We start from the raw sequence: 15,944 nt of genomic DNA, 5'->3' as shown, positions 1-15,944 counted from the left end.
TCAGCACAAGGGACTCGAGTGCCACGAGGACAAGAGCTTGGGAGTGCCTCATTGGCAGGATCAGGTCTGGGAGCGTGGGACAGAAAGAGCACATTGGAGAGTTTCCCACAACACATCAGGACTCAGCAGGAACAGCAGCACAGGGACTGCTGGGCTCCCAAAGACCTCCCCAAAACGACGTGAATATTCTCTTTTTGGAGATGAATTTGTGATGCCTGTCTGGTAGTTCTGCCTTCCCATTCCCCACATTCTTCTTTCCAGATGAAGCACAGATAAGTAAGTGAAATAGATAAAGAGAGCACAGATAAGTAAGGGAAATAGATAAAGAGAGATGATGTTTAGACCAACCCAGCTGTGAGAAGCAGGAAGCAGAGGGCACTTACTTGACAGCAGTTTGGGGATCTGCTGCTGGCTGCCCATGAGGGGTCTGGCGTAGGGGCTGCCGTAGGCTCCGAGCGGCACAGCGTTGGGGTACATCCCTGGCATGCCCCTGTCCCTCGGCATCGTGTGCCTGTTATGGGACAAAATGGCAAGGCAGCAGGTCAGGATGCTGTGGTGAGCTCCATATACCAGCCTATCCCATGCCCCATCTCTTTTCACTGAGCCAGGGATGCACTGGTGGATCAGGGCCCAGGCACATCCTGACACAAAGGGGCCTGGGGAGCTGCTCCTAGGGAATTGCTCAGGTTTCCAATGGCACAGCTGCGCTTTTTATTGTGACTGTGACATGCACGAAGGTTCTCAAGTGCAGCCCCAGGACAGCTCTGTTTTCCTTCTTAAAAGGGGGTCACTTTTCCTTCTTGCAGCTCCCCCAGAGCCGTAAGACAAAGAAGGTATTTTCTCTTCCTAAGGAGACACTCCAGGGTCCAACTTTATTTGCCAGTCTCTTTTAAAACACACTCTCCTCTGGCTATGATAAATGCATGGCTCCTTGCACTCCCCAATATGGAAATCCATTTAATTTTTAAAGCTTCTTTGTTTATAAAAGCTTAAAAGACATTCCTGTCTTCATTAGCAGTCTTAATTATCACTTGTGAATAACATTTTAATTGTACCTACAAACAAGCATCCACCAAACAAGTTTTTAAAAAAACCCAAACAACAGGAAAATAACTTAGAATTATCTAGGAGGGGGGAAAAATCAAAAAGCAAACAAGGCATTACTGCAAAATCACTGTAATGTTCAGTTTTAGCAATATTGAATTTAAATACCACACACGGAGGTGGAAAACCAGCACCTAAACTTGGACACTCCATGCCCATCTCTTTTTTGTTTTCAATTTAAAAAGGAAAAAGGAGGGCAGTCACCCCAGCAAGGCAGCAGTAACCCCATAGCCTTACCCCAAGGTTCTGAACACCGACTGGTCCAAATGCACTGGTTTCCTGTCCCTGTTAAAGCCAAGCTGTGGTCTCCAAGGCCTGCCATCATTGTTGGTTTTTTCCCAGTCTCCTGGCTTCAGAACTGGAGCAGGTTTCCTGAACAATAAGAACAAATACTCAGAGTAAATACTCAGATGGATAAATCAGAATGGAATGTTTTGAAAGCTAGCAGCTGACACTTACTTTGCTCCAGGTAACACTGTAGCCTTGAAAACAAAGTCTTCAGCAAATTGTGGATCTTTGAATGAGATGCTAGAAGAAAGTATTTGAGGATTAGGTTCATTGCATAATGGAGTCAAAATTAAATAGTAGTCACTGCTTTATAGCCAAGAAAGCTAAAAGCAAACAGATGAGAAGAATAATCTCACTCTTCCAGCTGAATTCATGTTTTCCAGAAGCAAGAAAGAATGAGGCTACAAGGAAAGAGAATAATGGTTCCCTGGAAAATTCAGCCAGAGTGACACAGCCTGAAGAGCAATGCCCTGACTGCACATGCCACCTCCAAAGACAGGACAAAAAATCCTTGTGACAGAGAAATGGGGAGCACCACAGAACAATTCCAGCCTCTTGACAGTGGCAGATGGGAAAGCCAAACCCTTCCTTTAACTCATCACTCACAGGAGCTACATCTCCATTTAGGACATCCTTCATACAGTGTCCTGCCAAAGCGTAACTCAGTATTTATTACTTCTATGCACAGCTGTTGCTCTGGTTGAACCAAGCTGTGTTTCTCTGGAGATAAAAATGATGCAGATCACAAGTGATTTTCAGTGTTCTGAATGCTGCACTTCGCACAGCCTTGCATGAAAGCCCACGGTTTACTGACCTGACTGCAGAGTTCTGTGTCAGATCCCGCAGCATGGGAACAGGAGACTGCACCACCCTGGTGAAGAGAAAAACCTCAGTCAAAACACCACCAAGCACATTCCTCACCATCTGCTGCTCTGTCAACTAAGCCTGCAAACATTTATTTCAAAGTTAACTTGCCTTTCCCCTACACCAAGTACTTCTAAAAGCTCTGGAGTGACTGAATCCTTATTTCTTAATGTCACCTCTTCTGCAGCTGATGTGTGGGGACTTTCTAGGGTCTGTCTAGGGAAGGCAAGGCTGGAAAAGGTTTCTTGTTCCTGTTCCAAGAATAACTGACTTGGTGATACTCTTCTCAACCATGACAAGAATGAAGAAATGTCTATTAGAGTGATCTGAGGTACATTTTCTGTCCAACCAAGCCAGTGTTTGTGCACTTAATGCAAATGAAGCACTGAACACCTGCTTGTATCTCTGAGCACAGAGAAATGAGTGTGCATCTGCCAAGGTGAATTCCTCAAACTGGAAGCACTCCCTAAAAAAATAAAAGTATGAGTATTCTAGTATGTGTAGCTGGGAACAGCCCTGATTTTAGTGCTGCAGACTAAATGGGCAAAGCCAAAATATATCTATGCTATCGTTACCTGGATTTTTCCCTAATGTAATGCAGATTAGCATATCAAAAGCAGAGTTTTGGGGTTTTTAGGCAACATGCACTAATGGGAAGTCACATCAGCCCACATTAACATCCACACAACAGTAAAGAAGCCAAAACATAACCCTACTGAGCACTACCACTTTTATTACACAGGCCTTGTTTACCTTATAAAACAATAACTAAACACAAAAATCAGGCAAAATGACAAACAAACAAAGGCTCCTCAGCAAATAAACAAATGCATTAGTGCATTTTAAAGATATCTGAGGCTGCTTTAAAAGCCAAGTTGAGAGGTTAAAAATGGGACCATAGAATGCAAATTTCACTTGCTGCGGATTTCCTCCGTGCTGGAGGTAACATAGGCCTGCTCTGAATCCTCAGACCTACAGATGTGGTCTTGTCTGGAGCTTTAATTTACTCCTTGTGAGCACAAAAACATTTCTGCTGCCATAAGAGCAGGAGGGGTCCTCCAGCAGCAAGAACACACCCCCCAAAGGCCACACTCACTGATCTGGAAGGACGGCATTGTTGTTCAAGGTGAGCTTTCCCTGGATGCCGTGGCACAGCTCCGGTGGGATGTCCACTGCCTATGGAGGAAGTTTTCAGCTGCAGCACTTCAGACCTCCTGTCTCACCATTTCCACTGAACAACAAGTGCAACCTACCTCTGTGTTCTTGGTCTTGTACTGCTCCACAATGAAGTCACAGAGTGGATGGTGCTTCCCGACAAAGAGAACATCACTGCCAAGGCTGTTCCTCCTGCCTGGAGAAATGATGGGAATGGGGCAAGAGTTCAGAGGAAAGAGGGAAGGAAGGAACGCAGCAAACCAGCAATGCTGTCCTGGTGACACCTCCACAAAATCCAAGTTTCACTGTGATTTAGGAGAAAGCTCTGAACGTTTCCTGAGAACATAGGAAAGACAGTATCTTCCAAGAGCAGGATGTATCTGGTCCCAGGGACAGCTGGCAGGCAGTAAAATAATGGGAATCTTGTGTTCAGTGGAGGAATGCTGAATGTAGAATAGAGTAACACTGCAGATACAGACAGAATTGATAAAAACCAACCCCAAACTGTACACACCTCCACAGTTTACCCACAAGAACCAGATGTTATTTCTGTAGAACAAAGAAACAAACATTAGCATTTATAAGTGAACAAGTGTTACAAAACAAATCCACTGAGGATCACTCCGATTACCAGCAGAAACCCTGAGGAAGATTCTGTCATAAACTCCACCCAACCAAACACTGAGGACACCTTGTTCATTCATTTATGGTGAAATTCATAGGTAGCAATGAAATACCCCGATTATTTGACTCAACACCCCAATTCTTACTCTCTTCAGGAGTGAGGTCAGGGTACACTTCCTCCAGGGCAGCTCTGAGGCGTCGCTCATCCACAAAGGGCAACAACGCTACACCTGGCAAAACCAAAAGAGTGTTTCCTCCCACTTGTTGAAAAAACCCAGAACATCCCCAAAAACAGACACCAGCATGGCAAGCTCTGATAAGATTCCTTAGACAAGAAACAGAACAGTGGGAATCTGAAGGAATCACACTTTTGCTTCAGAAGTCAGATCTTTCTGTGGCTTTATTCAAACAAAACCTGTTGCACTCAAACTGAAAACCTAAAACTTTACCTGCAGTATAAATTACACCCAACCACAGAATCTGGCAGACGTTGGAAATTAACATTCTCTAAATAAAGGAAAAGTTGTATAAATGCTGTAGCTCTTTTTCCATTCTTTGTATGTTCCAAAATATTTCTATATTCCCCAAAGTATTTTTGGCACAGTACTAACGAGCCACTGATTGTGCAGAACAAGATCCATTAATTAAATGCAAAGGAGACAAAAGACAATTACACACTGAGGGTGATAAAAACAGAAGAATGATTACCCTAGTTCAGGACAAATGAACAAATCTAGAATGACTGCTGAAATTACCAATAATCATTGCCAATCCAAAACCAGTTACTGAATCATAATTTGCTCTTCATACTAATTTCTTTACAAAAATAGACCTGCTGCAAAATACTTGTCCTCATAACAAGTAACACAAGTTACCTTTGTGACTTGGTGCAGCATTTTCGCACTAAGATATTTTTCCAATTTCTTTCTATTTTTACAGGTTTTTAAGACTAATGTCTAAAAATTAAAAAAAGGAAAGTTGAAGTTTCACCTTGCCAAGCATACTTCTTCCCATTCAGATCAATAGCGAAATCTTCAGGGTAGAAGTCAATGATGCTTGATTCCTAGAATTAGAAAAAAAAAAAATCACCCTTAAAGTCAACTTTCACATGGGTTCAGAATGTTACATAGTGCCAAACAGAAAGGTCTTTGATAACAGAAACAGCTTTCATTAAAAGCCATTTAAAACCAAAGTGAGGACAGGCACTTGCATTACTCAGATTTAAAATAATAAATCAAGGAGAGATAAAAATTAGGATAAATAAAGAGATATAATTAGGGTAAGTTATCTGCTCCCCAACTAAGTTTTGGAATATTTCTGGAAGAAACGAAACCATCTGAAGTGTAAGAGAGCTAGGAAATGACATCTGAATTACAAGAAATCACTTTCAAGGAATTTGAAGAACCACTGCAATCTACCAAAACCTTTCCCTCCTGGTCTACAGCATTTCTCTGCTTGAAGTTAGAAGCAGCAGGTCCCTTTACACCAGTGCAAGACGACCTGAGCTTCCAGACAGGAATACAAGAGGGATTCTCACTGGGTCTGTCATGAGTTTCCTCCACGTTGGCGGCAGGAAGTTTCCACTGGCGGCCGGGAACACCCCCATCAGCTGTTCAAGAGGCTTAAACTGTTAAGAACAGACAAGCAGGTGTAGGACACTTGGAATGAGAGGGCAAATCAGCAGTGAATGAACTGATAAATTAGGAGCCCTACCGGTTTGGAGCCCTTCTCAAAGTCTGAAGGCATATCTGCAATGCCCTCGAAGTCTGAGGCAAAGGGAGCATAGTGAAAAGGGTAATACCAGTTCCAGGATGCACAGCCCTGCAGCAGGGAGATGGGGGAGACAAAAAATCACACATATCAGCAAATGAAAATCATGCAGCCCAATCACCAAACATGACAACGTGGCAGAGAGCAGTTTACACTCCTGTCTTCCACAGCAAAATCCCAATGCTAACTTGGGAAAGTGTGGGAGCAGAGACCCCCAGCACGCTCTACTGGATGTGCAAATTTGAACAGTATTTGCTGCAGACATGGGGAGAAGCATTCTGGTTTTTACTGGTGCTCCTCTCTCCAGTACCAGCACTATTGCACACTTGGAGTAGCACTTTGCTCTTCATGTCTTTTTCTCCTGCCTTGAGCAGTGGGGAATACAAAGTGTGTCCTCAGAAAGGAGAGAATCAAGCAAACTCAAAAAACACCAGAACACCGTGCACCTCGTAAAGGAAACGTGGCTCCAGAGGGTCTAAGTCAAGCTTTCACCTTCTCAGCTATTTTTCTTAGCAGCACTACTTGAAACAAAAGCTCACTACTATTTTGACTTCCAGTTCTGAACGATTAAATGTCAACAAGGCTCCTCCAGTGATATTTTTGGTATAATAGCACAGCACCTATAATTATTCTCTGCAGTCCTTTGGACAGACTTGGAATGTTTCAAAGGCCAGGTGGATTGCCTCTTTCTTTTTTTTTTCATTCCTCCCCCCACTCCAAACAAATGTTCCCTCTAGTGGGACATACCCTGCATTATTAGCTTTCTGTAGGAATCGAAATGCATGTAATATATTCTGACACAAGTTTTATGAACAGCTAGCAGTGGTTATTTGAGTCAATTTTTATTATTGTGATAAGAAAAAAAGCCAAACAAAGATCCTCAAGCAAACATATTTTAAAGTTCCCCCAGCCCAACAGCTTCCTAACCTCATTTCCATATGAGCAGGGAGTGATTTTCTAGCTACTCCATGCCCATACAACAGACTGAAATGGTCTTGTACTCTTGTACCACTGAAGGGGACACTTTTACCTACAGCTCACCTGAAGGCTCATTGCCACCCCTGGAGGCAGATGAGCACATAAAGAGTTGTGAAAAATGCCCTGACATGACTAAAAAACCACAGTTTCCTTGTGCCCAGGATCCTGATAATTCCCACCTATAAAGGCATGCAGGTGACATCTGTCCTTCATAAAAGGAGGTCATGAACACAAGGATGTGGGGAACTCAGCTTCCCTGCAGACGAGCTGCACCAGAACTTTCAAACCTTAAACTTGATGTTTTTCATCCCCCATAATAGATGAGCCAGAGCTCAAATGCAAGGAATGGCTAGATCAGGAGGAAAGGGGATACATTCCCATTTTGTTCCAAGGGGGGAAGTGAAAAAACCTATTGGAAACTGCATTTTGTAGGCACCTGAGGTATCTGCCCTGCCTGTGCTCCCACCTGGACAGGTGGTAGCCACTGAGGAAAAATACTAAGTTTTAAGTACACAGCCCCGTGTGGAAGCTACAAATTCCTGGTGAGATGGGACAAACTCCATGGGCTAGAGCACACTGTGCTCCCAGGTCACAGAGTCAGTCTAACTGACTTTGTCTTCAGGGCACGGAGCTCATTATTAACCATCAGTGCAACAAACCCCAGCATGGCCCACTAATCTCTTGCCAATCTGACATCTCAATTATCAAAAAATTTGAATCTGATACAGATTACTTCAATCACGACACACTTCATGGAGCACCATTACAATCTATGGAGGAGACTGACAACTCTGTCCGTTGCAAATTCTTACTGGCATTTCACAGGCTTTGTTCTTTGTTCTCTCATTTAGTCACCTGTGGTGTCATTATTTGTGGGAAAAGGAAAATAGCAGCAGTTCTTGCTGCACAGAGTGCTGCTACTGGATGTGAGAACCAGAATCCCAGAATCACTGAGGCTGGAAAAGACCTCTGAGATAAGAGTCCAACCTGTGACCAATCACCACCTTGTCAACCAGATCAGAGCACTGAGTGCCATGTCCAGTTGTTCTTTCAGCAGCTGCAGGGCGGTGAAATGGCATTTGAACCCCCAGTGTCAAACAGAATGGGCACATGTTTGTTTTACACCTTCAAAAAACCCCCACAACTTTTCCAAAATGAGTGACAGACTGAAACAAATTCAGACAAGAAAATGTGGGATACCTGATAATAATATCTGAGAACCCAGCAAAGCCCTTCCACGTAGGACTGCACAACCTTGCGACGGAATTTCTCATCTGATGCATCCACATCGAATTTGTTTTTATAGTAGCGCTGCTTCCAACCAGTTTCCCACAACCTGCAACACAACCAGGCACAGGTAACATGTTAACGTGGATGGACACCTCAACAGATGCACATCTGCAGGTCTGAATTACAGTGTAAAACAAAGCCACTTCCTACTTCAGTTGCCATTTATATACAGTTTAAATGAAAGCAGAAAAAGCGATGCTCAGCAGCAACAGAATAAAATGTGACTGTTGGCAGAATTGATAGAGTTTTCCTGCTACCTCAAATATAAAGGCAAGCAAATGTGTAACAATTTCTGTGTCATGCTGCTGTTCAGATAAGCTGTGATTACCAGAGGCACTTCTGCAGCTCAGCACCCTGTGCTTGCTGCCTCACATCAGATGAGCTCCCTTTCACACAGGATTTTCAGTCTCTCACAACAGAGGTGGATGTTGGATCACAGAAGCCACCTTGGCCACAGTTCATCCTTCCTTCACACAGCTCCCCCTCATGTCTGTCCACAGATGGGGTAGGGAAAACCAATGCTGGTTCCTCTTTCACACACGGGCAGCTGCACCCTTCAGCTCTGCTGTATCATGTCAGCAAAGAACCAAACTGGTTAAACCACATAATCCCTTAATAATGATTTGTTTTCTTACATGGAATTTTATTCCGAACCACTCTAAGAGGTCACCTCAAGCTGACACTGGTCAGATGCTCCCAGAGCCCTAACTCCTGTGTATAGAGCTTTAGGAGAGAGCCACGGTCCATTTAAGCTTCCTTACAGAATGCACATCCCTTTGGCTCTGCAAAAAGGACCTTCCCTTACTTGTGTTTTGAGAGAGTTGCTCAGGACACTTCATAAATCTTTCCATCCTTCCAAGACAATTCACACTGGTGAGCAGGCAGAGATGCCAAGAGATGCTTTCAAGAATTCCAGAAAAGCAGGTAAGCAAACAGAGCTCCTGGCACTGAAGGCTTGAGGGATGGAGTCAAGAACATCTGCAGGCTCTGAGCTGCCTGGCAGACAGACACTTGTATAAACTCAAAAAAACCTTTCTCTGATATAAAACCCATCTGTAGCCAACTGCAACAATTTGTTCTGGTTTCAAAGTAATTCTAAATACAGAAATTATTTTCACAAACAGTGTGGCTGTATCTAGGACATCAATGCAGCTCTTTTTATTTAAAATGGCAAGCATAGAATTAATTTCCACCCAGAAAAGGACATGAAAAAATATTCTGAGCTACAATAGCTTAAAAAAACCTGTTGTTGAATGTAGCGCATCCTTTTCCTTTGCAATACCAACCCTGTCAGAACCACTGCTGCTTGTGAAACACAATTCATTCATACTGTTCAAGCTTGTTTTAGCAGCTCTGCTAACACTCAGATGGAAATCAGATGGAGTCCTTTATCCTTAAAAAGTTATTATTTTATATAAAAATACTGCTTGATTGGTTAAAAAAAAAAATCAGTCCATTCAGATATAGACACACTGGAAAGAAAATAAGAATGAGAGCAAGAATTGTGATATTGCTAGAGCTGATGGGCACATGTCACAAATACATTGTCATGACTGTGACCAGAACTCTGCAAGGAATGAACCCTGAGTGTTTTCCCACATCCACCCATGGCCTGACTCCACAGAAAACAAACCCCTGTGGCTGGACTTCTCAGGAACAGCTGTAAGGGCCTTCACCCTCGATGCATACAGCAAGAGTTTCATTGAAACCCTTGATCAGTGCAGACTCACTAGTGGTTAATTCCCAGAAAATTCCTGTCTCAACCATCCCAGACTCAGCCCTCCTGATATAATGCAAGAACTCAGAGACAAACCAGGGCCTGCTGCAAACCAAAGATGGTGGAGAGCACTGGAAGTGAGGACTAATACTGCTGCCCAAGTGCACGCAGCTCCGAGATTCCAGGAACAGCCGGCATTCCGGCATTCCGCTCACAGCTCACATAATCAGGGAATGTCTCGCCAAGCTCGGTCTCAGAGGGAGCAGTAGCTCCGAGGCTGCAAACCTGTATGCATACTAATCTGGATACTTAGCTTGAACAGCCACAGCTCACTCATCTCACTGGAATTTACTGGATATCTTCACCCTCCACATTAATTACCGCTGGATAAAAAGATCACAAAAGCATCCAAAGGCACCACTGCACTGAGCTAAATGGCATTAATTAGGCTGCATCTATGTCAGCAATTTGTTAACAAACTGCTAAAAAAATGGTTTCACCTGATATTATCCTCCGGCTCAGGTTCACTGTCACTGTCCTCAGGTTTCCGCTTAATTCCTCCTCCTAGGGATGGGCTGCCATCAGGAGTCAGGCTGGTGTTTGGAGATGCTGAAGTTGTCTAGGGTCAGAATTATTACACATAAACAGGGGAAGGTGGTGGTGGGGGAAGAGGAAGATATATTAGGCTTTTAAAAATGAAGTTAAAATTAACTTTTCTGAGATAATTACAAGCCTTCTCTTCAGTTCCAAAAACCTCCAGGCAAAGGCTGTATAACCCTTAATCCATCATAGTCAAGGGGCAAAAGAGAAAACCACATTCCTGTTAAAAGGTAGGCATTGATGCCCAGAGGTGAAGATGTCACTGGCTTTGAGAAAGAAACAGGTGCAATAAACACAGTATGAATTGATTTAAAAATGTAATTCTGGATATAGTCCAATTTTGGAACACCACTGCAGCTTCTACTACAACTTCCTTTTGAGGCACTAGTGAAAAAAAGGTGCTTCCAACTCAAAACTGCGAGAAATATTCTGAGTTCCTTCAGAACTGGTCTCTTAAACTCCTCTCATATTTATTTAAATATTAGAGCCTAAAATAAATGTCTCACATTCCATAAAGGAACTAATACATGTAACTCAGGTGCAAAGACGTTTTGAGATTAAAAGGGAAAAGCAGCAGAAATTATACCTTGAAAAACCAGATTGTATTTAGACTCCAGAGACAAAAGACACATCTCTGTGATGAAAATAACTTTTAATCTGTGTGCTGCTTGGATGAAGATTTATACCATGAAAGAAAATATTTGTCATAATTGTTATTTAAAGCTAACAGGACTTCTAACAGAGCACTTCTTTCCAGTTTTCCCTCACTAATACCTCGCTGAAAACTTCTTCCAAGTTTCTCCCTTCCCCAGGGAAAAGCATAACTCCAAGCAGAAATAAAGAAGACAATTTTATTCAAACATGCTTAGAAAAATCACTTATTAAAAGCCACCTCCTTGAAGAATAATGCTTGAGGTGTCAGCTTGTCAAGAAATCTCGACAGAGTAGACAAAAAAGTGCCTGGAGTAACACGGGTTGCAATTCTTTCCTTTCTCTGTGCAAATGCCTCTGAACATCTACTCACTGAGTTCTGCCTGTCGTGCATCCTCATCTCAAAGGCAGCTTGTCGAGGGTTACAGATTGCTTGAGGGCTGGATCGATTTCCCAGGGCCTGAGGGGAAAACTGACCACCAGGAATAAAGGAAGGCTGATCCCTCTGCAAGATAAACACAGACAAGGCTGCTGCAAGAGCTGTGTGATCTCCCCAGCACCAGGATGGTGCTCTCTCACAATTTTCAGATTAACATTATGGGAAAATGAATGCACAATGGCACATTTTTTGAATATGGAATAGGAAAAAAATCCAACCTCATTTAATTTTTTAAACTTTGAAGTAGTTTACACACAAGCCAGCAAACACCATTACACCTACAGTTCCAACATCCAAAAACTACAGTAGATATTTAAATTCTTGCTAGTTTCTGCATCAGGTAAGGAATTCACTTACCTTCAATCTCTTCCTTTTTTCTTTTTGCCGTCTTTTAAAGTTATCCTAAATGAAGAACAAAGAGAAATAAAATCAGTCAAGGACACAGACTCCTTGGCAAACAATTTCATTATAATCCTGAACTGATGCCACAAGGTTTTTAGGGAATGTTCTGAATAAGACATAGGTAAATTCTTGTGTCTGTAAATCCAACAGAAAGGGGATGGAATTTTCTACCCTACCCTGAAAATCTATGGGGAAAAAAATTTACTGGGTACTCAAAGCTCCAAAACTTTGGTAAGGACTTAAATGATCTACTGAATTTAGCTGCAGTCTTACTTGGGGGTGACAGCAGTGTCAAAGCACACAGACTCCTTTCCTGCACTGAAGAGCTGCCCAAAAAAAATGTCAGAGAGACATTACAGTCTTAGAAATATGAAAAGAGACTCAAGGAAAGATATTCCTTATTCTGTGATTCCTGAGCCAACTGAAAACTTGAAAATCAAACTGGCATTTCCAGGAAAAGAAACTCAGCTGGAAGCACAAGATTATTTTTTGAGCCTGGAAGAATTCACCAGAGATTATAACAACAAAAATACAAATTTTGGGGTTTTTTCATTTTCTTATTCTCTTAAATGAGTCCCTCTGGCTAACAGTAAGCAATTAAAACCTAACTCCAAGAATGTCAGAACAACAACAAAAAAATTACGTCGTCATCTTTCCTCTTTTTGAAAATACTGTCTTCAACTTCCCCAACAGCCAGCATGATCATCTGGACGCGCTGCAGGTTCACAAACCCACTTTCAGTCAGGTAGCCCTGCAGGTCAGAGAATAACAATTGAAAAATAAGCCCGTTTTGTGGCAAAGACACAGATATTTTTAAAGGAAAAGGAAAAACTCTCACCCCGGTTTTGTGCACCACATTTTTATAGATGTTAACCAAGCGATCGATTGCTCCTTCCCTAAACACAAACCAGAGGGTGAGACTCCTGGTAGTGAAAAGCACAGGAGCTGTTCTTGCAGGGAAAAAACAGAGATTCTCATCTACCTGATCTCTAGAGATGGCAGATGAGGGAGGAAGTCATTCCCCACAAAGAAGCACATGAAGACCCAGTCATCAACGCTCCTTTCAAAATCAAAAGTGAAAGGCAAGCTGGCCATGGTGAGCTCTCTCTCCAAATACTGCAACACACACAAGAAGAAGGAGCTCAGAGAACACTGCACAGGGTTTGGATGGTATTTACAGCCAGCAGCTGCAGCAGCTGCCGCACCTCACCTCTCGCAGGACACATAGGCGGATGAAGATGAACTCTTGCTCTGAGACCGGCAGGGTGTCAGCAAACTGATCGTGCTGAAACCAGAGGGGGACTCACATCAGATCCAAGTGCATTCCAGAGCTTCTCCAGCCCCACTTGCAAGGCTTGCTTCAAGAGGAGTTGAGAGACATACAAAAACAGGCTCCCAACCCCTTCTGCCAAGTGTGTATTTTGCTGCTTTGCACATCTGTTCAGTTACTGATTGTTTGTTCTCATTCAGTGGGAAAAACCCCAAACAAAAAAACACCACAAGTGTGGATATCAGGTTTGGCATGTCACTTTTGTATTTTTACTTCCAAGGGGAAAGCTAGGTATTGCCAGCAACAATTTGCACTATGCTCCAGCTAAAACCAACAGCAACAACAATTTGAGAATCTCCTTATACACTACAGATAGAAATAGAAAATTTTGTTTGCTATTTCCTAGAAAAATCAGAGAAATAGCAAAAAAAAAAAAAATCCTAGAAATAGCAAAATTCTTACCTTTCCTTGTTTCTCTCTGGGCAGACCTTGGCAATCCTTAACCTCATGCCCCATCTGGTTACAGAGAGCACATGGTTTGGGTTTGTTTGGTTTGAATTCTTCCCTAATGATGGTGAAGTTCAGTTCATGTGTAGCTAAGCCAAGCATGATCAGATCAGCTACCAAGCAAGGGAGAAGAATAAAATGTGATTAAGGATAAACATAATCAAGTTTTGGTTGTTTTTTTTTTTTTATGTTTAGAAGCAAATGGATTCTGCTTCAAGCAAGATACTGATGTGATTACTCAGGAACCACAAGCAAGAGAGAACTCACCATCAGCCCCACACAGACAGTGGTGAGTGTTTGGGTCGTGGTTAGGTTGAGCTGCACAAAAGAAAATTACATTTTGTCAAAGTCATGCTAAGTAAGTTATTACTGAGCTTAACTTAAAACAAAATGTCAACATTAATTGGAATTTTACCTCTTTGTCTCCTGATGTAATCCATAATTTTATGCTCCCCTTCACCAGGAGCACTGGCATCTGACAAAATAACCTGAAAAATATTCAAATCACGGCAACAATTAATGCTGCCACAGGAAAAAAACCAGTAACTTATATACTGTACATAACATCTGACTTATAAATACTTGAAATTCTAATCTGTGGTCTGAGCTAAAATATTGTGATTTAAGATGAAATTATTTACAAGCAAGGAGCAAGTGAAGAGACTTTCACTTTGTTCTATCAGTTCCAGGCTGAAGCTGACACTGACTCAAATTCCACTGAAATGATCACGTCACGTTTGATGTGTCCAATAAATTATCAGGGCAATGAAATGGGCACTAGAGAACTCCCAGATTCAGCTCATTGATGCACTGAAACATGATCTCATCATATCCTCCTCACCCTGATGAGAATTAGTGTTTATAAAATCCCTGTCTGATGGGGGGAAACAAGCAGAGCCAACTGCCCTCTAATTAGAGCACTTGAACAGTCAGCTTGTGGCGCATAGCACAGGCAGCTGCATTTCCTGCCTGCACTGCTCCTTGTGTGCAACAAACACAGGGCTGTCACAGACAGAACTGGAGGAGTGGAGTGCCTGGGCAAGATGAGGGCAGAATCTCCCAGCCCAGAAAGGCAAGAAAACTGGCTTGCCTTATTTTCAGTGCCTGCCATTAGAGCAACAGTGAAAATGCAGCCGACTGAGGGAGCAATTACAATAAAGAAACAGTGCAACAGATACAACTACACTGTATCTCAACACTTCCCCCAAAAGCAGAAAGAGTATTCCTAAAGCCCTTCCTCCATTAAGTGAAATTGTGGCTTTCAGCAGCAAACCTGCTCCTTGCCCTTCAATGAATCCCAGCAAATGGTGCTGGGAGATGGAGTTATCAGCACAGAATTGATCTCTGAAGCCTCAGAGGGACGTGCATGTTGGCCCGCTGTTAATAACAGCTTACAGCCAGGCCAAGCGCCAAATCTGTTAAATTTCTACTCTTCAATTGGATCTCAGCCCAGCCCAAATATCTCCTTCATCTCCCTCAAGTGTAAAAGTGGGAAACTCACTGTCAGGTTCTTCCAGCCTGGGTTGCTGTTCAAGCGGTCAGCGATGTAATAGCGGAGGCATTTAGCAAGATTGTCCATGAACTCAGTTCCCTACAGAGAGTTGGAAGGAAAGGAATTAAACCAATGTTCAGTCCCTGGCAATTGCTGGGTACAGGGCCAGGCCACTCACCGGGGTGATACAGTTGCTGTCAAACCTCTCCTTCACCTCCTCTGGAGGCAGATAGCCACCTGGAGCAACAGAGAGCAGAGTTACATCCACAAGGACAACTGACAACATTTTTGCATGGCAAAACCCAGACAGCTCCCCTGGGAATAATTAACTTGCTGAAACCAGCTTGTTTAATAAAATTACCACAAAAGCAAAGCAAACCAAACCAACTCTTACCATTGCATTATCTCCATCCTACAAGGTGCTACCACATTTAGTAAAGATTGGTTTACTTCAGCAAGGCGATTTCAAAGCCCAGCCAGCAGCAACACACTCCCCTCTCATTCCAGCTGTGTCACCACCACCCTCAAAGTTGCTCTGACTTTTGTTTCCTCACTGAATTTAGAGTTTCCGCTGTCAAGTAACTCTCTCTCCTTGCTGGCAGCTTATTATCCCTGTAGAGGAGTATTTTCATTTGATCCCTGCTTTAAGCCTCAATCCTCCTTTCATCAAGCCCTACAAATGTGTACTTCCTTCCAGAAGGGTTTTGGTTGTTTCTCACTGCATTTATCCCTGCTCTTCTGTTCAATTTATTTTCAAAAGGAATTAAGAGCACTCAACACAAACTCATTTCAG

The 15,944-nt window shown here is 42.7% G+C and overlaps 1 protein-coding gene across 1 annotated transcript in view; it reads right to left on the bottom strand.

Annotated features, from left to right (window-relative positions):
- Window positions 1-15,944, bottom strand: part of XRN2 (5'-3' exoribonuclease 2) — a 32,774-nt gene that overhangs the window by 11,894 nt on the left and 4,936 nt on the right. The window contains exons 5-27 of the mRNA XM_030268650.4: window positions 15,330-15,388; window positions 15,161-15,250; window positions 14,075-14,147; window positions 13,927-13,977; window positions 13,615-13,772; window positions 13,093-13,167; window positions 12,865-12,998; window positions 12,721-12,778; window positions 12,526-12,633; window positions 11,838-11,882; window positions 11,415-11,546; window positions 10,291-10,409; window positions 7,984-8,119; window positions 5,749-5,856; window positions 5,573-5,662; window positions 5,026-5,098; window positions 4,182-4,265; window positions 3,510-3,607; window positions 3,353-3,432; window positions 2,207-2,263; window positions 1,564-1,632; window positions 1,342-1,476; window positions 384-511 (exon numbers count right to left, since the gene is read on the bottom strand). Coding sequence (XP_030124510.1) covers window positions 384-511; window positions 1,342-1,476; window positions 1,564-1,632; window positions 2,207-2,263; window positions 3,353-3,432; window positions 3,510-3,607; window positions 4,182-4,265; window positions 5,026-5,098; window positions 5,573-5,662; window positions 5,749-5,856; window positions 7,984-8,119; window positions 10,291-10,409; window positions 11,415-11,546; window positions 11,838-11,882; window positions 12,526-12,633; window positions 12,721-12,778; window positions 12,865-12,998; window positions 13,093-13,167; window positions 13,615-13,772; window positions 13,927-13,977; window positions 14,075-14,147; window positions 15,161-15,250; window positions 15,330-15,388 — 2,160 coding nt within the window. The remainder of the gene's footprint in view (window positions 1-383; window positions 512-1,341; window positions 1,477-1,563; window positions 1,633-2,206; window positions 2,264-3,352; window positions 3,433-3,509; window positions 3,608-4,181; window positions 4,266-5,025; window positions 5,099-5,572; window positions 5,663-5,748; window positions 5,857-7,983; window positions 8,120-10,290; window positions 10,410-11,414; window positions 11,547-11,837; window positions 11,883-12,525; window positions 12,634-12,720; window positions 12,779-12,864; window positions 12,999-13,092; window positions 13,168-13,614; window positions 13,773-13,926; window positions 13,978-14,074; window positions 14,148-15,160; window positions 15,251-15,329; window positions 15,389-15,944) is intronic.

The sequence above is a fragment of the Taeniopygia guttata genome, chromosome 3 (genome assembly GCF_048771995.1).
Source record: "Taeniopygia guttata chromosome 3, bTaeGut7.mat, whole genome shotgun sequence".
NCBI lineage: Eukaryota > Metazoa > Chordata > Aves > Passeriformes > Estrildidae > Taeniopygia > Taeniopygia guttata.
This window is presented reverse-complemented; position numbering and strand designations above follow the sequence as displayed.